The sequence below is a fragment of the Cupressus sempervirens genome, chromosome 2 (genome assembly GCF_028749045.1).
Source record: "Cupressus sempervirens isolate cs-2001-9-10 chromosome 2, ASM2874904v1, whole genome shotgun sequence".
NCBI lineage: Eukaryota > Viridiplantae > Streptophyta > Pinopsida > Cupressales > Cupressaceae > Cupressus > Cupressus sempervirens.
Genome location: NC_143119.1, coordinates 47,989,096 through 48,012,095, shown reverse-complemented (window position 1 = coordinate 48,012,095; position 23,000 = coordinate 47,989,096). Strand labels below are relative to the sequence as shown.

General features: G+C 35.8%; 1 protein-coding gene across 1 annotated transcript in view; it reads left to right on the top strand.

Moving 5' to 3' along the window:
- Positions 1–23,000, top strand: part of LOC149571003 (BRCT domain-containing protein At4g02110-like) — a 79,567-nt gene that overhangs the window by 18,955 nt on the left and 37,612 nt on the right. The window contains exons 5-7 of the mRNA XM_089812561.1: positions 15,391–15,475; positions 15,664–15,730; positions 20,197–20,241. Of these exons, the coding sequence (XP_089668687.1) occupies positions 15,391–15,475; positions 15,664–15,730; positions 20,197–20,241 (197 nt within the window). The remainder of the gene's footprint in view (positions 1–15,390; positions 15,476–15,663; positions 15,731–20,196; positions 20,242–23,000) is intronic.

The following is a 23,000-nucleotide window of genomic DNA, read 5'->3' as shown; positions in this document are numbered from 1 at the left end:
GAAAGCATATGGAGCAAGAGTAATAACAGGTGTGTGAAGATTACTTTATTGTCAATATGAAATGGAGGTGCATAGTGGACTTGGTGAAAAGCAAGCTCATGGGAGGTAGCCAAACATTAGACATTGGTATCTCCATGCATCCGCAAGTAAATGGTTTGAATTGTGGTAGTGTTTATAATTGGGTGCAATTCTTATTAGATAAAATAAAAGAGTTCCTACAATTGAAGCATAAAACATTTTATATGTTGCAGCATGCCATAACTCTTGTTTTGGATGAACTGTGCACATAGGTAGCACCACAACATTGGGAAGCATTCATTCTAGCCCATCGGGTAGAACCTTGCAAATTGGCCATGTCTTACTGGTTGCGCTTAGATGCCATTACTTAACGGAATATAAAGTGATGAAAGAAAAGGATAAGGCAAGACATGTCAGCCATCGCACATAGCATAGAGGAAGAAGGAAGTTATAATGAAGATGAAGAAAAGAATATGGACAAATCTTCAAGTTTAGAATCGAACTCGAAAGGAAGGGAGGGGTTTCGCTCAACACCCAACCACAATAAGAGAGATACCATGGAAGAAACATCAAAAGACATTGAGTGGGTACTTGTTGTGGAAGGGGCCTTACCATAACAGAGAATCCAATAGAGGCAATTGATAGAACAAGGGCACCTAGAGTAGCAATACGACTCTTAGCTGTACAAAGGGCACACATATGGATGCTAGCCGTACGAACACCAATCGCACAAGAAGTAGTATAGAGGGCAACATATTAGTCTACACAATTGGCGGTATGGGTAAAGTTGACACAATTGGCATGGGGAGTACAGTTGGAGTAGTTGGTCCACTTGGCATGACTAACATAACTAGCATAATGGTTGGGGCAATCGCAAGGATTTAGAAAAAGGCTGGTATTATGCCATCCCTTCTAGATTAGCTGCAAACAAGAATGAATTTACACCATCTTAGCTCTCAATACTTACTAGTACAATGGTCCTTATATAGCAAATTCCTTATGCAAATGTGGTGGATAATAGAACTACCAAGAAGGTGGCCCACACTATACTAGTCACCACTTCACAGGAGGTGGATATAACACAATTTGTTGCGCTTGTAGTTACTCCCACAACACTACCCCCAACCTTAGCAAATCCACCCATTCACACTCCTGTACCGTCAGTCCCTTGAGAGATCATGTCTCTAGAAATTGAGAAAGAGCATGACACTGGGATGGATGCAAAGAACGAGGTAGACACTTTGTTGGCCAAATCTCAGATGGGAGTGGAACATATACCACCACCCTTCTCAACTTTAATAGGAGAATAGGAGGATATGGATCACCTAATAGAATTGATAGGAATGGAGGTTGAGGGTCAACATGTAGGAGCGGGTGGAGCTACAACAAGTACAAGGAATATAACCCTTTTGGGAGTGTACGCAGAGATGACCTATGCCACCCACAAGTTGATTAAATAGGTAAAGGAAGCAGATATGATATTGGTAGTTTTAGTAATAGAATAAAGCCTCAAATTCATGAAGGATTTCACTGGTTGTTTTGAAGGGTCTTTACTGAACATGCGTGGCCCAACAAGGTTACAAAAGATCAAATTCAGTGATGGAGAACCTCACATATCATACAGGTGTCTAGAGGATAATTAACCATGATGACTATCCTCTCAAAAATGAAGGAAACATTTAGGTCTGCTTTTGTAGAGCTCCAAAAGGTGACATGGGAAACAACTAGGACAAAAGGAGAACGAGTCATCTTTGAGACAAAAGTACAAAAGTTGGAAGCCAAGTTGGAACAATAAAGAGATATGTGCTTGGCCAATATATCAACTTGGAAAATAAGCTTTAAAACTTGTGGATTTGAGCATCCCTAAGTGACACCAATGACTTACTGGACTCATTTACTATATCAACTAGGGACATAAACTTGAAATGATGTCTGCAAAGTATATACTGTAAACCCCTTTTAAGCATCATCACCAAGCTACTGGAATGAAATGTGTAAACTATGATTTAAGAACTTGAAATGAGAGCTGTTATTCTATTGAAAGTACCATAATATAGAAATGAATCTATTGTATTGCCTATGCTGTAGGAGCGACCTCTTATTTTGTTACTCGTGGTTGTAGGAATAGTAGGATACTAACATCTAAACAAAGCTGGAAACTAATTCCTACCAAAAGGAAGCATTTGCTCACCAAGTGGGCCTCGTTGGATATGCAAATGAAGAAACTATTCAAAACACAAATACTAGATAGAAAGACCATCGTGTTATTCATATTCAACTCATCAAAATACAACTGAAAATTATAGAGTCATAAACTTGACTACTTCTTGTTGCATAACAAAAGGATTTTCGACTAACTTTGGAAAATTAGAGCAACTACTTATTTATCCTATCCAACTGAAAACAAACTTTCCTACGTTTAAGATTCTCCACAATGTGGGTTCAACCAAATCTTTCAATGAATTACAACAAATGTAGGGAATCATTAATCATGGAACAAGTCTTCCTAGCATATAGCTTATCATGCTTCTGGATTTAGGTGGGGGCATTGACAGTTAACTTGTTCCTCTTTAGCCATTTGTTGTAATTCTCGAAAGGATGTGCCGTCAGTTGCTTGATATTGCTCTTCAGGTAGAGTTGTCTCATTCTTGCGAAGGGTTAGCACACTGTCCAACTTCAAAACATACTTTCAAAACATTAATCCATAGAAAAGCATTTAATGCACTAACTAACTAATCTTTGCTTGTAACACACGGCTACAGGAACATACCCCATTAAGCTATAGGAAGAGAACAACATATTCATTTAGCATGCATATTTCTAATTCCACTAATCATCCAAAAGTTCTAGCTTATAATACCATGTCCATAAACCATAAACTATCTGAAAAACATAGAAGGTCACAAATCCACATGTTTATACAATCATCACATCTTAAAAGTCTTTGAGTATGAACATAGAAAACTATAAAAATGGCTATGAAACTTATCAAAATAGATGCTATAAAATAGTTCCATCAATTCCCCCCAACTTAAGACATTGCTGGTCCTCCAACAAGCATATAATTTTTCACTTGGGTTTTAATGCGGAAGTCAGCAAAGATACTCTCACTAGATCCTCCTCCATTAGAATTCCAATATTACCCTTTATTCTCCTTGTGGTTCTTCCAAATTCTTTCCTCTACAACTTTGTCATATTCATCAGGGTCCTCATTCACACCAAGCAATGGACGAATGAGCTAAGGTGGCTGAAATTTTAGAGGAAACTAGAAACTTTTTCTTTCTTGGCCCAAACTGATATACTTGGGAGCCCTTGTTGCCATGATGAGGTTTTGTGGTGAGTGAGGTTCTTTTACCTTTAAATCATGAGGAAGTCTTATCCACCTTTGCATGATAGACCTCCTAACTTCCAATAGTTCCCTAGTAGCTAGTTGTTCAAATTCTGTATAAGCAGCTTCCCTCAAAGGATTGATTCTTTTATTTCTTGATTCAGTATCAACTACCTTTAACCAATCCATGTAGTAGGTCCTAGAATCGTTAGCCTCAGGCCATAAGAGTAGGGGCATGGTCATCTCTTTTGCCCTATAAGGTATTGCTTGTTCTTTCTTACTCAGTTCATTTTGTATCCAAGACATAAGGGCTCTAAGCTGAGTATCTCCTACATACATCAAGGGGTTCCATTCCCTATCATTGAGACTGCTAGGTTGTGTAAATAGAGCTCACAAAAGAGGTTCTTAATCATAGGTAGGGAGTGTATGAAGGCATGATAAAATTTGTGAAGTGTGTTTAGAGGGATTAAGTCCTTGAACTAATCTAGTCAGTTGGAAATTCAACATTTGCTCCCAAAGGAAAAGGGCATTTACCTGAGCTAGTGGTTGACATTGAAGCAAATCAGCTATCATGGATGCAATTTGAGTGATCTTATCTTTCAACACTATAATCTCATCATCCTTATTCCTTAATTCTTGTTGCTGATTATGAATAGTTCTTTCCAATCTTAACTTTTCCTCCCTCCAATTAGCCTTCTTTAATAGCAAATGGTGATACAAACTAAGTCTAGTTGTTAAGGGAGTAAATAAATTAGGTGGAGGCATGAAATCTTGCCTCTTTGCATCAATCCAACCTAGCGCTACAAAAACCCTTGGCTGATTGGATTCTGCTTCACGAGTTGGTGTTCCAGTCCTCAAAACAATTGTCCTTTCTTGATTTTCAATTTCCCCTTGCTATGGCTGCTCACATTGTTCTTGCTATGGGGTGCCAAATTTACCTTATTTAGGTTGCTCGACCTTAGGTGGTTGTGGTTGTTCAACTTCTAATTGTTCTGCGACTTAAAAAACACTCCTTTTAATAATATTTTCACCATAAAATTTTGAAATTTAAGCTTAGTGAAAATATGGGCTATTAGGTCCCACCATGCCATGTGTACGAGCTAGATAGTTAAGTACATAAAAATGCAAATCTATAAATTAAATGATTGAATATATGTACGAGAAAATTGTACTTACCTGGCTAGCGTGGTGGACTGATTGCATTGTCATTATACATCGTTGAGGTTGGGAAGGGTGAGGTGAATAGGTTGTGATGGGACTCTAAATTTTGGCAAATTTTAGAGCTCCAAGGACCATGGCAAAGGGAAAATCTTTAGATCTTACCCACTATCAATATGCTTCAAACCAATAAAAGTCATGAACAGAAGCCACTGTAGACTTTTCAAATGGAGCCATTGTAATATCGAACAACTCATATGCTTGGTCAAAGATGATATTTAGTAACATGGTCGGGAGTGGCTTGAAGAACAACCTTCACCCACTCAATGTATGGAGATAAGTTCATATTTGGTAATGGCAAGGGATTTACAAATTAGACATGCTATTGTTATGAGTAAAATTAGAAAGATGGTCTCGATGTCATTATTGCTGGAGATGCACAGGTCAAAGCAGCAAGGAAACTTCTGTCACCAATCTTCATCTTCACTTTAGACATCCTATCATTGGCTAAAATCAACACATCACACACAAAAGATAAGCAATGTATAGCATATGTTGTTCGCCTTCAGTAATAAAACCTTGCAATGATGTCAGTATATGCAGAGAGGCAGAGAGTTAAAGTTGTTGCGAACACTCACTATTGGTTTTGTTCTTATTTCCTTAGTAAAATCTTAGTCGTTCTTTGTAAGATGAGTTCAAAAGATTAGCGCTAAACGATGTAGTAATGGAAGTTTTGAACGAATATAAGATGCCATTCAAAATGTTTATTACAAATCCCATGTGCAATATCTATAGAAGGAAAGTTAAAATGTCAGGAGGAAACATGGAAACTCTAACATTTGTAAATAGTATGGTGGGTGATGATAGGAAAAGGCTTGACTTCATCCATGGTCAATAATGGTTTCGATGCACTTGATTGAGTGTTAACATGTGATCAGGAGGGGCAAGAATTTACGGCAAAAAATAACCATGCCAAACCATCCACGTCAAATATGGGTGTTGCCAAGAGTTTTTATTAGGATTTCACACCAAGGACAAAGCAGAAGCCACAAAGAAATCTTATAAAGTGATTGCCGGTAAATGAATTAATTAATAATAATAGCTTTGCCACATCGTATAAATTAAGAAAGTGGAAAGGTGAGATTAAAATTAAAAACATTTTATTCATTATACAAAGATATATGACTTTTCATTTGAAAAGTCACATCTTTCTAATATAGAGATATATAATAGGAGAGATGATTCAAAAAGTAAAAGGGAGTAAGATATATCCGAACATTTCATATTCTCTTACGAGAAAGCATTTTATTTATATTATTTTGTATGGCGGAATAAGGGGCTCATTATGACTTTGTAATATAAATTCATTTATTTTATTTTAATAATAAAATAAAATTTCCTTTGTTTATTATTTAAATGGCATGGAGATTTAAATTGTAGGCGAATCATCCTTTGTGATTATTTTATGGAATTCTGTATACAATTTAAATATTGGATAAGTGGACACGATCATTTAGCATTTTAAATTTGATCATCGTAGATATTGTGAAATATTAAATCATTTCCGTATCTCTATCCAATTTGTCTCCCTACAAGAGGAGTTAAAATTCAATTTGGACTAATTTACGAGTGTATAAATATTTGATCTGTCACATCTTGATTATTTATTTATTGGTGGTATAAGTGCGTAAAACATTATAAAGTTGTATGCGAAAAATGCACCGAAGTTGACTCTTTGCCCGGATGAGCAGAGGCACTGGTCTTTTTGTTATTGAAGTTAGAAAATCTATATATTCCTTCTATAAGCATCAAATTTATTATTATTCAATTATACAAAACATTCAACCATTATCCAGCATCCAGTTTTCATTTTAATTGAGTTCGAGGACCTTGTCAGCCAAAGAAATCTAGAAGTCTAAATTCGTTATAGAAAAGCTTTGAACCAGAGAACTAGCGTTTGAGGCGAAGGTTTACCCAGCTGGGTGGAACAGAGCCTGAAGTGCAGGGGAATTGAGAAGTATTCCCGTTTGTTGGCCAAAATTGATTGAGAAGTCCTATCGGAGAAGTGGCAAGCTCTTGGATATCCAATCTGCGGTTTTGGGAACCAACAGGTTGAAAGCCAAAAGGTGAGATGATAAATTATTATGGAAAAGAAGGCTTCCACAAGTGAAAGCTTTTATTATGGAGCTTTGAGATAGATTCAAAGAGATGAGTGAATCTGAGTGGAAGACTCAGATTTTGTTGTTGCAGGAGCAGTGGAATTTCCTTGGAATTCGAATTGCTGTAGGAACTCTTCTCGACTCTGTGGTTTTTTGTAGAGCTTGAGGTAATGATCGTTGACCAAAAGTTTGAACTGTACAAGATCGATGGTCCTAACCATTATCATATATTGGTCCTAACCATCTGGTTTGAAATTTGCTAGGATTGTGTTGATAGCATGAATCGTATAATAGTGCCAAGTCGCCAATAACAAACTACTCGTCTTTGATAAATTTGTCATGCCACTTCTTACATTGCCTTTGAATAATTTTAGTGTTTGCAAGGTAGACTTTCTATATTCATTGAGTCCATTAAGCTGTAGAACCCTTTCCCTTTGTGCCTTATTGAGATCAATATTTAGTTCCAATGCTGTCTTGAGTGTTTTGTGTTCAAACTCCATCGGCATGACAACTGCCTTGCTATAGACTAGCTCAAATGGAGTGAAGACTGTTGTGGTCTTCCATGTTGTCCTATAGGCCCATAGTGCTTCTTGTAGACGAGATGCCCAATCTCTCTTATGGATTTCTACTGTCTTTTTCAGAATTGCCTTAATCTTCCTATTGCTTATCTCAGTGTGTCCATTAGCTTGGGGTTGGTAAGGGGACAAGTTACCATGTCTAATGGTGTATTCATTCATGAGTATAGTGATGAGATTTGAGGTGAATTGGGCACCTTGATTATCAGTAATTCCTTAGGGACACCATACCTTGTAAAAATAGTGTCACACATAAATTTAGCAACATTATTGTCCCTAGCATGTTTCATAGGTTTTGCTTCTATCCATTTAGTGACATAATCAATACAGACTAAAATGTAGGACTTACCTTTGGATGGAGATTGTATTGGTCCAACAAAGTCAACTCCCTATTTGTCAAAAGGTGTAACAATTACTTGTGTTTGCAAGGACATTTCATCAGATTTAGTAGGTCTACCCATTATTTGGCATCTGTCACATTTCTTTGTGTATCTTGCGTCATCTTTGTGAAGAGTTGGCCAACAGTACCCAATTGTCAGAATCTTAAAAGTTGTTCTCTTCATTGCAAAACGTCCTCCACATGGTTCATCATAACATGCACACAGGATATCATATTTCTCATCTTCCCTTGTGCATCACTTGATTAGGTCCTGTATATAACATACATCCAACAGTCCAAAATAAATTAAAGCTTTTCTCTATCAGTAACCTTCATTCTTTTGGGGAGAAATGTGCTGGTGTTCTTCCTGAAGCAAGGTAGTTAGCAATGTCAGGGTACCATGGATTGTGAACTATCAAAGAAAACATGTGCTCATCTAGAAAACTGTCATTAATGGCTGTAGGATCATTAGGCACTTGTAGTCTTGAAAGGAAGTCTTCCACCACATTAGCTCTTGGTTTGTCTATTGCCTTGATGTCAAACTCTTGCATGAGTAGCAACCAACGGGCTAGTCTTTTGGAAATGGTAGGCTTGTTCATCAGGTTCTTTATGGCTGCATGATCAATATGCACAAAAATCTCATAACCTGTGATGTAGTGTCTGAACTTATTAAGTGTGTAGATAACAACAAGCAATTCTTTTTTCATGACAATGTAGTTTTGCAAATTCTTGCTGATGTAATATATAGCATGCTCAACTATTCCTTCTTTTTGTCCTAGTACAACACCTATGGCATAGTCTGAAGCATTTGTATCAATATGAAATGGAAGGCTCCAATTAGGGCCTCGCAACACAAGTGCTTTGGTCAAGACTTCTTTCAATTGTTGGAATGACTTGTCACACTCCGAATTGCACGAAAATTCAAAGTCTTTCTTCAACAAATTATATAATGGGGCTGATATTTCCTTTATAACCCTTCTATAATAACCAGCATGTTCAAGAAAGCTTCTGACATCTTTTTTTTTGCAGTGGGCGAAGTCCTTATTACTTCTATCTTTTTGGGGTCAACTTGGATGCCATAAGATGAAATATGGTGGCCTAAAATTACTCCTTCCATCATCATGTACCACTTCTCACTGTTCAAAGAGAGGTTGTGATTTTGACATCATTTTAGGACCCTTTTGAGATTAGATTTAGCTTCTTCAAAATTAGACCCATATACAGTGAAATCATCCATATAAATCTCTGTGTAATCAACATATATTTCAGAAAAAGAAACTTATCACAGCCCAGTGGAAAGTAGCAGGTGCGTTACATAGTCCAAATGACAGTACGAAATAGGCAAATGTGCCCCAAGGATAGGTAAGTGTTGTCTTATCTTGGTCTTCTAGTGCTATTTGAATCTGGTTATATTTGTTGAATCCATCTAAGAAGAAAAATACTTCCTACTAGCCAAATTGTCAAGAACTTGATGAACAAAGGGCAAAGGAAAGTGGTCTTTCTTAGTGGTTGCATTGAGTTCTCTATAGTCCACACATACCCTCCACCTTCCTCCTTTTTTAGGCACTATAACCAAAGGTGAAACCCACTAGCTGTTAGAAATGGAATAGATAAACCCATCACTCAACACTTTTTGTAACTCAGTCTTCACAATATCTCTTAATTATGGATTTACTCTTCTTTGTGGCTGACTTATAGGTTTACATGCAGGGTTAATATAAATTTTGTGAGTACAGAGCTTTGGGTCAAGCCCCTTAATGTTTGTGTAGTGCCAATCAAATGCTTGCTAGTTATCCTGTAGCAACCGAAGTAAACTGTCTAGGCTGGCAGGGGAAAGGTTGTAACTGACATTTAGCTCTTTACTTGGACTCCCTTCAACTTTAGACACCTTTTCTAGCATGGCTACCTCAGAAAAATTAGATGATTGAATCTCATTGGGTGGTCTTGACATTGTTTTAGGACCTTTTTGAGATTAGATTTATCTTCTTCAAAATCAGACCCATATATAGTGAAATCATCCATATAAATCTACATGCAATGAACATATATTTCAGAAAAAGAAACTTATCACAGCTCGATGGAAAGTAGCAGGTGCATTACATAGTCCAAAAGGCAGTAGGAAAGAGGCAAATGTGCCCCAAGGACAGGTAAGTGTTATCTTATCTTGGTCTTCTAGTGCTATTTGAATCTGGTTATATCCGCTGAATCCATCTAAGAAGAAAAATAGTTCCTACCAGCCAAATTATCAAGAACTTGATCAACAAAGGTCAAAGGAAAGTGGTCTTTATTAGTGGTTGCGTTGAGTTCTCTATAGTCCACACATACCCTCCATCTTCCTCCTTTTTTAGGCACTATAACCAAAGGTGAAACCCGCTAGTTGTCAGAAATGGAATAGATAAACCCATCACTCAACAACTTTTGTAACTCAGTCTTCACAATATCTCTTAGTTTTGGATTTACTCTCCTTTGTGGCTGCCTTATAGGTTTTCATTCAGGGTTAATGTTTGCTAGATAAAAGACGATAAAAGAATCTGTTGTGCGTATATATTCGAATTTGTGATTCATTTGGTTAATGTTGGAATGGTTGTTAAAGTGTAATATGCGATATGTTTCCTTGGCAACTGAAAGCATGATGTAGTGTGTTGATCTTTATTGGCAAGGGTTAGTTATGGATCTTTGTGTGTGGATTACTTTATGTAATGTTGTATATTTGGTTAAGGAGGTGTGTATGCTTGAGTGTGGTCCTATGTACTTAATTGTGCATTGGGAAAGTCTTAACGTGCCAACCTAATTGCTTATCTATAATTGGTATAAAGGAAAGTTATTTCCTTCATTTGTAACACATGGAATGATATTATTGCGAGCCTTGATGCTACTATATTAGAGCTGAGTTGAAGGATTGTCAAATGCTTTGAGAGGAGGTATGAGTGGAATCTATCATAAATTCTGTGAGTACAAAGCTTTGGGTCAAGCCCCTTCATGTTTGTGTAGTGCCAAATAAATGCTTGCTAGTTATCCTGTAGCAACCGAAGTATACTGTCTAGGTTGGCAGGGGAAAGGTTTTAATTGACATTTAGCTCTTTATTAGGACTCACTTTAACTTTAGACACCTTTTCTAACATGGCTACCTTAGAAAAATTAGATGATTGAATCTCATTGGGTAGTAAGGCATGAAGGTAGCTGTTTGCTGCAAGAAAATGAGTTGCATTTTTAGGAGGAAGTATTGTTTCTAGTGGGCAATTCTAGTCACCACACAGAGGAGAACCTTTAGCATGCTCGTTAGATAGGATGGATGTAAAGATATTTTCTTCCTGGGAGATCATAAATGGGTTTCTATCAATCAGCATCAACTGTCTCAATGAATTGGTTTTGGGTTCATTATCTTCTAAATCAAGCCACACAACTTGATCCTCTTGCAAAAGTGGTTTAGCAGGGGAGTATAAGGCCAATTTTTAATGTTTGAACCATTAGAAATGGTCATCTTTCCAAAACGGTAGGTTATGCAGGCATCTACAGTGGCTAACCTAGGCCTTCCTAGAATAATAGGTAACCTTTCAAGATGGCTTTGGATGATAAGATGACAAAATCTACTGGATATTCCTAGGAATCCAAAGTGACAAACATCCTCAATCATACCATCAGGCTTGATAGTAGAGCTATCAGTAAGTTGAAGTATCTTATTCCAATGATCTTTAAGCACATTGATACTTTTTTGGTCATTACATTGATGGATGCTCCTAGATCTATCAAGACATTCTGGACTTGAACTCCATTGATATAAATTGTGACAACTGGACATCCAGGGTCAAAATATTTAGGAATTGTGGACTTTTTTGGCATGAGATCAAACAACTGACCCACGACAGGAACAATCTGTGGGTCTTTCCTTTTTATACCAGGTTGCTTTATGCGGGCTTCCTTGATGGCTTTTGTATATGCTGGGATTTCCTTGAGGGCATCTAACAAAGGTATCTTCACAGTCATTTGCTACAACTGATTGAGAAATTCTCCAACAACAGGGTTCTCAATAGGAACAAAGCGCTGAATAAGTCTATGCAATAATGGTGGATTCTTGGCTATAGGAGCTGGTTGTGGAGTGGGAATAATTTCCTTCTCAATAGGTGTATCTTTAGTGTTAACTTCATTTATTACAAGCCCTTTAGGAGCGAGAAGAGTGGTTCCAGAAGTCAAGTGCATATCATTTATGGAATAAGTTTGCAGCTGATTATCATTAGAGGAACACACTTGCTTTTGATCTTGCATGTTATTAGGATTTGGCTTAGCTTGAGCAGGCAATTGAGTTTACTTAGGTGGATTAGAATTTGTTGTAGGAGGAGGAGGCAGTAAGGCTTGCTGCTAGAGTTGTTGTAGGGCACCAAATTGTTGGTTAGCGTGCCATTGTGGTGTCTGTTGGCAATTACCTTGTGGGGCTTGCCATTGGTTAGATTGTTGTTTGCAATTTTGCTGTTGTGCCTTCCAGTGATTAGGGGGAGCCTGCCAATTCTGTTGTTTCTATTGGTTCGGTGGAGGTTGATGCCATGGTTGGTTATTTCAAGGGGATTGAGGTTGCTTAGGTCAAGAATTATTCCAATCTTTGGATTTGGTGGAGTAGTATTCTGGAAATTGGAATTTTGCCATTGATTATTAAAATTATGAGAATTTTAGAGAGGGTCCTGAGGCATACCTTGTCTCAGAGCCCATGGTCTACATTGAGCAACGTACAACACTTCACCATTATCATTAATTGCTTTGAACTTAGTAGACATAGTGTGAGGTTGAGTCTCCATAATAGTAACCATTTTACACTTGCATTTTCCCTTCTTCTCCCAACAGTGAAAGAAAAACTCAGCCGACATAGCTTCGGCTTCTTCATGTTTTCTCCTAGCTTGCATGGTATCCAATTGAGTAGCAACATTATTGATAATATCATGCTTCAAGTCTGATAAAAGATTGGAAAGCTCCACCTTTGATACTCCAGAACTGTTAATCTTTAGAGGATTAGAATGAATTCCTCTCCCTTTCTTCATGGTTGCCCTTGAATAATTCAGGCATATTGTCTTAATATCGTTCCAACTCCTTTGAGTGATTTTGCCTCCTGCCATGAGGTCCAATGCTTCAATACTTTCATCATTAACACCTTTAAGGAAAAGATGTTTTTGTGATTCTTTATTCAACAAATGTTGAGTGTTCCTTTGGAGGTTGAACATGAACCTAGAGACATAGTCTTGTAATGTCTCATCCTCTTTCTGTGTCATCTTAAAAATGTCATCTTCAGATCATAACCTTTGCAATACTCCTTGTACTTTGTAAGAAACAAATTCTTCATTGCATCCCAGTCAACTACAACATTTGCACCCAACCCCATAAACCATCTTAAGGCTGCCTCTTTTAGAGTAGATGGAAACAACTTTATCTTGTGGGCATCAGGTGTGTAGTCATAGCTCCTACAGAGGATGTCAAACTCAGGTCTCAGGGACTTCAGTGATAAGTTCATAAAACATAGCGAGTGTACAAGAAGGAATATTCTTCAGGTTATTGTTATCTTGTTGGTCAGGTATAGGAAAGGGAAAAGTAGGCTGAGCCATCCTTGGTGGTGGAAGTGGTATTGCTTGTCATGGGTGGTATATGACAATAGCTAAAGGGTTACCATGATAATATGGTTCAGCAAAAAGGTTGTTCGAATTCAAGGATCCTTTTGAGGATGGACGTAAAGAGAAATCTTCTGGGGCATCAGCAAATGGATTCTCAAATGGTGGTTCTTCAATCAGTTGGTCTTTTGCAAATGAATCCTCAAATAGTGGCTCTTCTTTAGATGGGGGATTTTCTGGCTCAAGTTCAATATCTTCTTCTACCTTAGGGGAATCATTTGGAAGGAACCTCCGAAAATGATCTATTCTTCTATGCATGCAAACAAACGAATAGTAAGCTTACCTCATTTGAAACTACTAACAACTAACTTTGGTAAGAACTTCGAAAAATGACCCATAGGAAAGGTTTAAATTGACACCATCCTCGAGAATGGCGCCAATAATGCTTGGCCAATATACTTGGAAACTAAGCTTCATAACTTGTGGATTTGGGCATCCTCAAGGGGAAACCAATGACCTACTGGACTCATTTGCTATATCAACCAGGGATGTAAACTTTAAATGATGTTTGCAAAGTTAATGCTTTAAACCCTTTTTAAGTGTCATCACTAAGCTACAAGAATGAAATGTGTAAACTATGATGCTAAACTTGAGATGAGAGCAATTATTCAATTGAAGTACCGCAATACATAAATGAATCTACTCTACAACCACCAATTTTGTTACGCGTGGTTGTAGGAACAATATAATTCTAACTTTTAAACAAAGTTGGAAACTAATTCCTACCAAAAGAAAGCATTCGCTCACCAAGTGGGTTCCCTTGGATAAGTGAATGAAGAAACTATTGAGAACTCAAATACTAGATAGAAAGAGCATCATGCTATTCATATTCAACTCATCAAAATACAACTAAAAATTACACAGTCATAAACTTGACTACTTGGTGTTGCATAACAAAAGGATTTTGGACTAACATTGGAAAATCAGAGCAACTGCTTATCTATCCTATCTAACTGAAAAGAGACTTTCCTACATTTAAGATTCTACACAATATTGTCGTCTTCCAAAAAAGGCCTACATTATCCCTCCCAAAAAAGTTGTTGTCTTGTAGATGACCAATAGTTGACTATAGCTCTTTCAAACCAAGTTAGTAATCAAAATTCAAATGAACAAGTACAAGATACATCTATAGTACTAGGGTCATCTACCTAGGAATAAACCTTGCTCTATTGGAGCAATGTGAGGTTAGTACATTGAATGAACCAACTTGCACTTTTGGGAGATTATTAAAAGGAAGCCAACACACAATTTTCCTTCCTTCATTAGTCTTTTAATAGAGATGAACATGAAAGAAGATTTAAAATAATCTACAAAAGAGAAACAATACAATAAGTTTATATCTTGTAAAATCCAAACCATTGTATTGATAAGCAATGATATCAATTACAATAATTTTTTAGCAAGGAACCTTCACAAGAGATGACACACACTCTTAGATTTGGAGTAACATTGGCAACATTGCATTATTGAAAAAAATGCTATGCAAAGCTCCATTGTTGGCACCCAATAATGAGAGAAATATATGAATCCACAAAAGCTCCCTTCAAGCATTGAAACTCCCTAGTCAAATTTCAACAGCCAAATCTCAAAAAGAGTTCTTATTTTAGGTAGAATGTTTTTTTTACTGTTGTGGTAAAATATTATTTACACAGCTTGGATGCTCCAATTTGTCTTAGTCAAACCTTTAAAAAATGCTTTATGGAAATAAGAATATGTTATGTGGTGAATGTTCTTGGTCAACATGTGTATCTCCATTTTACAATTCTCTTGTGTGTCATATATGTTATAACATTCCTAAATTGGAACCTACGTTTTGGAGCCCATAATATCTTATTCAAGAACTTGATTAAATCTTTTTTAAAAATTGAAAACATTTGAGACATGTGTACTACTGTATATCTCCTTTGTTTGTAACCTTTATAACCTAGTTGTACTAAAAAGCATGGGTGAATTGTCCTCAAGTCTCAATCTATTTTAGGTAGTCATAGGTTTATATTTTCAACAATTTTGGGTACTTATTAGTTAAAATTTACTTTATGTATGATGTGTTTTTGAACATGGTATTATAAGTTTTAAGTACTATTTAATGAATTGTGTTGTATTATGTGTATGTTTGATTGTGCAGCGAATGGTGGAAATGATGGGAGCACGATTTACAAAGCCATTGATTGCAAAAGAAGTAACACATCTTATATGTTACAAGTTTGAAGGTGATATTTATTTAAATTGTCTTCTATTTGGTAATTAGCAAACAAAGTTCATGTCACTTATTCAATGAACATTATTTGGCATTTTCATCCCCTTCTCTACTCTTTAGCGACACCAACTTATTTTGCCTTTAAGTTTACCTTTCTCTTTGCTTTGCATCAATATACACTTGTTTTTCTTCATTTTGTAGGTGATAAATACAAGCTTGCTAAACAAATGGGACTAAAGCTTGTAAATCATCGATGGCTTGAAGATTGGTAGGTCCATGCATTGTCTTTAATATAAACTATATGAACACACAATGTTTTATTGAGTATATTTAGCATTTTCTTAATTGTACATTAGGTGTCATCTAAGTTGCTAGTTTAGGTTTGGCATTGTCAATTTGGTGGACATAACCCCATAAAGTCTCATTTTAATATCAATACATGTTTAAAAAATTAAACATCATACAATAAACAAAACTGTGATGAATTTGAATGCCCTTTCAAACCTAAATGATAAAAACTATAAATTTCTAGTTCTTCAAATTTCATTTTTTGTGTTAAATTAATAATGTCAAGTTTGACTATCAAGTTTCAATGTCATAGGGGTCTTCAAAAACATTATCATCCTTGACATTAGGAGGAGCATTTGAAAGCATTAGAAGCAACTTTGTTGCCACTCCCACTAAAAATGTGTAAATTATTTGGTGCCTAAAATGCAACAAGTTTTGGACTGAAAACACCTAGTTAGTATACTTAAAGGTAACCAGGAGAGATGGGTACATGGTGTCACCAAAGACTAGTATTGATATTGGTATGACTAATTTCCAAAAATTGCAGACCAATTGAATAATTTCTAGAAATTACCATGATGGAGAGCTTTGGATACAAGAACACTGGTGATTTTAAACATTGATTTTGAAGTTTAAATACACAAATGTCAAATGTCATTGTGTCAACGAGTTCAAAACTCACTCTACATATTTTCTATTAGATTATCACTACATATTGAAAATCTAACATGTTGGTAGTTTGACATTGATACACGTGCAAGATAAGAGGGTGGTAATTTAATGATAAGAGGATGGAATGACATGATTTATTTAAATTACAAGATAAGATTTAATTTGGCTCAAGTGCCAAATGAAATAATTTCAGTTGTGATGATGGAATTCGAAACTCAGATTGTGATGATAAAACTCAAGAAGTTCAAGTTGAGGTTAAAATTGAAAGATGCAGATTAAAGGAAATTTTGGATTTAAATTGAAAATTAATTAAATTATGATTTAATAAACTTTAAAAATTGAAAAAGCAGCAAAAGTGGACCGAAATTGAAATCTTCTAATTTATTTGGAAAAATAATTAAATGTGATTTTTACCAATATTTGATATTTAAGTGCAAAAGAAACCTGTTCATTTGCACATATGACAAAAATGTACTTGATGAAGATAAATGTTGAGGTTGAATTTTTGAACAAGGAAAAGGGCATAACAAGTGGCTTTGAGAAAAAGAAGATGAAGACACTAGATTTCTGAAGGGAGATAAAGTTGTTTTTTCGAAAGAGAAATTTTACATTTAGAATTCCATTAGTCTAAATGCAGATATTACAAAAGGCGCTCACTGCTCTTACAATACTATACAATCTATACAACCAATACAAGTGATAAAGATACTACACCAATATTGACTGCACTGATATCTTCAATATCTGATTAGTCCTTGTATGGTCCTCGCATCTGATCTTGCTCATATAATCTCTGATCTTCTCTGACCATCAAATAATATATACACCATCATAATCAAAGCTTGTGTAACATAATCATATCATAACATAGTCATGTATATCTTCACATATCAAAATTCTCCTTATATACCTTATTCGTTAACTCTGTCCAATCGACCTGAATAACAAAATGTGTCACATATTTCCAAAACTTGTTAACACAATTTGCTAAGTGAGGGTAAACATCTCGGATGTCGTCCCTACATTTCTAAGTTCTTGAATTGTCAAGACAATTCAATTCGTTAGTCTAATTATCCTTTCTTCACCATATATTCTGGATCTGCGATAATAGACTGACTTCATGTAACTCGCCCAAAAATCACTCCAACTGATATATTAACATTAGCAAACGTGAATATATCATGCATACTCCCCGTTCTACCATATTTTAAAATTGTGGCCATATATCTGCTTCCACTGAAGCTCGCTGACTTAAACTGTGTGATTGCTGACAGTTTTTCGTCAGTATACTTAGACAATTTCTTCATCACAACATACCAAAACTTTGTCCTTAGCATTAGCGACCCTAACTGATAATATTGTTGCCATAAATGACATCTAACCATTCACATTAGCTTTGTTTCCAACAAATACACTACTCTTTTCAATGCTGGTATCGATTTCTTGTATAGGAATGCCATACAAATGGGTTTTCATTGGACTATATGAGCTTGAATACTTGACTCTAGCTCTTTCCAGTTGGAACTAGCAAAGATCAGTTTGTGGAGAAAGATATAGCTGCCGTTGAAGTTCCTTTGTTAACAAGTTCAATAAACATCTCACTCAAAATAAATGAAGATTATATATATAAAATGGACAAACACACATGCAAAGCTAACTTATTTAGTTTCTAAGCATATTGTTACATTCATAGAATAATGAAAATAAACTTAGAAGTTGAAAACAAAACAAGATAGTTTGTTTGTAAAACAAAATGTTGTAAAGAAAAAAAGCTCAACTCTTTTCCAAAAATGTTATTTTTTGATCTCCTTGGTAGTGAATGGGCTCTTGCACATGCATATGAATAATAATGTAACTGCTGCAGAGATATCATTTGGTACTCTCCTTAAGGGATCAATTCAATTCAAGGGGATTCAACAAAAGACTCAATACATCAGTGGACCTGCTTTTAAACAAGCTCATCTCCCAATCTCTCAATAGTTTATCAGGATTCACAACTGGTTCTGATTTAGACACGAGTTACCTCCAAGACATCAACTTACCCTTAGGTGGCTAGGTGTCTCAAATATGCTTCTTGCCTCTGCAACTCCAAAACACACCCCAAACCTCATGAGATTCTATAAACTTGGAAAAGGTGTTAAGTCCATCAGAACAACTCAAGCAACTTGGACCTTTATCTAATCCCAAAGAACCAAACTCTGACAGTCAACACACGTGCCAAATTGCTACTAACTTGCTGAGACCTTATAGGCCTAATTAGGTCAGATTTATGAAGCAATTCCTATATAGAGGTAAGTCTTAGCCAAAACAACACTTGTATCATATTAGGGACACCAAATAACATCTAAACCCCAAGTTTGGGCTTCCAGTTCAATACACATTACGAGTTATGGACTTCTCGAACTCTGAACATAAGGTGGATACATAGAGATGTCCACCTAGGGCATCAATTTTCTACCATTTGCCTGTTGATTCTCATAAAATGCTTTCAAAATGTCGAAGTACATTGGGTAAGTTTGAAATTTTCCCAGGGTGTTAAAAACCAATGATGACAATTCAAACTATGACCATTTCTTTTAAAAATCCTAGCTACAAGTGCATAACTATACCCTTCGGCACACTAATTGATTGTCTTATGAAGCCTAACACTTTAGGACTTCAAACTTGATGCAAATGAAAGCTAATGAAACACTCTACCTTATTCAACAGATTTCAGACTTGTCCCTATCCATACATGCATGTATGGTAGCTCTGTTACAGCGATTTTGCAGGAAAACAATAAAAAATCATTGCTCCAACATTCTCCTTACATGATTTCAATGCTCAATGACCCTTCTCTGACTCCATTCAACTTCTTACACCTTCTAAACACCATTCTACTTGAATTCCGTCAGTTACACTCAACATGACTGTTGGACTTCCAACTTTGCACATTTTGTCAAAAAGTTGACAAGTTGCATTTTTGCAAATTTGACATGAAAAATTGTCAATGACAACATTTTTGGAGTTCAATAGACTATTTGGTCTTCCATCAAGATTTAGACCTTCCTAAGGACTCAAAACACCTAAAACAACTAAATTTAACATTTAATGTCCTCTCTTGGTCATTTGCCCAAATTGGCTTATAGACATGCCAACATGGAAATATCATACAAATTAGGACTTATTGCTCACAGACCAAACAAAAACAAACATATGACTTTAATAAATTCCTTGATTCAACTTAAGGTCCTAATGATCTTATCCTCACCTTTGCCTCCAGTGGGTGCCCTTGCACCAGGAACCTTCAGTGATCAGTTCTCAGCTCTCTTTTTCCAATGACAAACGAGAATAACAGCTCTGAAAGAAGGGAATGTTTTGTAGTGTTTCAAATGTTTTAGGCTAATAAGTAGTTTTGGTGTTTTAATGTGAAATTAACTTTTATCTAGTAAGTTCTTTTCGGTTTGCTTGGGTTCATTTGAGATAACCCATATCTTCAAGCTACCCCTCATGCAAATTCACAGGTTGGCAATCCAGCAATAGAGTTTGTCTATTTTTTGGCATATATCATTTAGATCAGTATATGCATATCATACCATTTAAATTGGTTTACTGGTAGACAATCATCATATCGTGTTTGTCATTGTCTTCGTAAATGTTCAAATTTTCACTTGTTAGATCATTTTTTGGGGTTTTCTTGATTGTCTACTAGCTGGTAGTTTATTGCTTGATTGGAATCCCTTGATGTTGCTATTGCTATTTTCATGTTCCGTAAAATTTTAATCAATGTTGCAGCTTGGGTGCTTGGACATTGCTTCCTGAAGACAACTATCAGAAAAGGTATGCCTTGTCATCATTTAGATCCAGAAATCATTCCACTTTTTATGTTTATTGCTTTCAATATGAAGTTTTTGCCTCGTTCTTGTATTTCATGATCTAAATATGTTGGACATGTCTTCACAATTTTAATCAAACAAATTTCTACATGAATATCTTCAAAGATGTCTAGTGATTTTGTTTTATGAAAGGAAATTATTTTGTGAAAATAAGATATCCATCTGAACGTTTTGAAGATGTCTCCAAAGATCGAGTTATTAATTGGGAAGGAAAATGACGTCATTTTTTTTGAAATTTTAGTCTTAGTCTTGAATTTCATGATCTAAATAGGTTGAACAAGTCATTGAAAAGAGGTGAGATGTCTACTTGATATGATCTAAATATGTAACAACAAATTGTTCACTTGAATATGTCGGAATGTGGCCGTCAATATTCAATGTTTAACATGGAAAAAACATGGTCTCAATTTTGATTAAGTTGGTACCAAATCATTTCAGTTTCACATCTGATGTTCAATACACATATCTTTTCTCATTAGCCATTTGGACATCCATTTGTTTTTATCTAATTAGCTGGTTCATTCAGATTTGCAGGTTTTACATACAGGTTGTCCAAATGTTTTTGGAGATTGGGATTATCTGCACTGAAACATATGAATTTGTAGGCTAAAAGCAGGCATTAAGTTCAGATTACCACATAACATTATGCCTTCAACAAAACCACCGTATAAAAATGCTAAATAAATATTAATTAGTCAAAATCAAATGATATGATAAATATTCATTGTTCACTATTGACCTAATAACGTCAAAGCCCTATGGGGGGAATTAAGGAATGCTATTGCTCCCTTATAACCATAGTAGAGACAAAAGCTCATTTTGATTATATGATAAAGGTGAAGCTGTCGGACTATGTTCCCAAGAATATGGCCTTGATAATGTTTATTCCTTTAACTAATTGCTCTTTCAAAGATGGAAAGGGTATGTACCCAGAGGGTAGAAGTTAAGTAGATCTCATTCTTTATTGTTTAATACAGATATTCCTTTTCTCAATCTTGGATATGCAAACTTTAGTGCATTGGATTTGGTTGAAAGGCCCAAGGGTCATTCAACCCATGTTCAAGAATAAAATCATTTATTCATCGTGAAGGGCATGACAGGAATGTGTGAAGGGTGAAAGGCTAAATTAGCATCGGTTAAAACTTTTTATTGTCAGTTTCATGACTTTAGCACTGAATCCATTTTGAGAGAAAACAAAAGAAAGAAAGAAGAAAATGTACTTGTCAAACTGAAATGGATTCATTTTGGGCTTGAAAAATTCTTTCCAGGTTCATTTGGGATGAACCAACATACGAAATGATGTGCTTTGGCAAAACCCCACCTTAACCAACCTTGTATCTCAATTGGGTTTAAAGTGGACCTGTTAGTTCTCCTATGTCTGCTAGTAAACCAAAGACAGTGAGTCCGAAGCAGCAGCCACAAGAAAAATCAGTCTAGAAGGGTGAAGACAAAAAGCTTAAGGAAGTATGAGACAACAGATGATGATGATGAAGTCACAGAGTTTGATGATGCAATTAAGGAATTGAAATGCAAAGGAGCAAAGACAACAAGAGTTTCAAAATCAAAGCCATCTGATGAAGAACAAGTAAGAATATGAAACTTGATACTGATAAACTTAGTATGTTAGTCAATAATGTTGCAAAGAATTTAAATGTGCATGGTAACTTGGGGTTGATGGAATATTGTCATTGATGGATTAATAAGCATGCTATAATAAAGCATGTATTGATATTAAAAGAAGCTAACATTGAATCTATACTATAAGTGGTGCCATGAATATCATAAGAGCAAAGCCTGTAACAAAGAAGCAAGTGCACATGAAGTAATAGTACCGTGGGATTAAAAATATATAACATGACAGTAATGTATAGCAGTACTATAGATTACAAGCCATTGATCAAAATGGGAAGGTATACTTAATCAAAAGTATGAAAGTATGGCAAAGAACATGTATGCTGAATGAGCGTTGCCCGGATGTCAAAATTGCCTCAATTCATGCCTTTTTGAACTATGGTTATTCTCAGAATATGCCTCATTTTAAGCATTAAAATGGTCATTTACTCTCAGAGTTTTTGAGAAATTTTGCCCTTCAAATATCTCTGGATCGTTCCCAGCTCCGTTGAGCACTTCGAATTTTAAAAATCCAGCTTCCGAGTCAAACGTTGTCACAGGTTAATGGAAGGAACCAAAATACGTATTTTCAATCAAAATTTTAACCATTAACCTTTAAAAAGGTTAAGGTTTGGGGTCCAAAAGACGTGTTTCACTTTGAAATCTTAACCTCTCCATCAAAAAGAGGTTAAGATAAAATTCCAAAACCATTAACCTTAACTTCTCAACCTTTAAAAAGGTTAAGGTTCGGAGTTCAAAATACATGTTGCACTTTGAAATCTTAACCTCTCCATCAAAAAGAGGTTAAGATAAAATTCTGAAACAAGTATTCCGTACCATTAACCTTAACCTCTAAAAAAAAAGGTTAAGATTTAAGTTCAAAACACGGTTTTGTCCAGCTGATAAAGGTTAAGAATCAAAAGCAGGATCATCTCAAAAGCATATGTAAGATGGAAAATGCACATTTCAGACATGAAGGTATGGAATCGCTGGTTTGAAGATGTGGAGTCACGACATATACGATGATTAAGGAAGGTCAACAACCTAGCTCTGCCATGAATTTGATGTTTTAGCCTGCAACACATTACATTA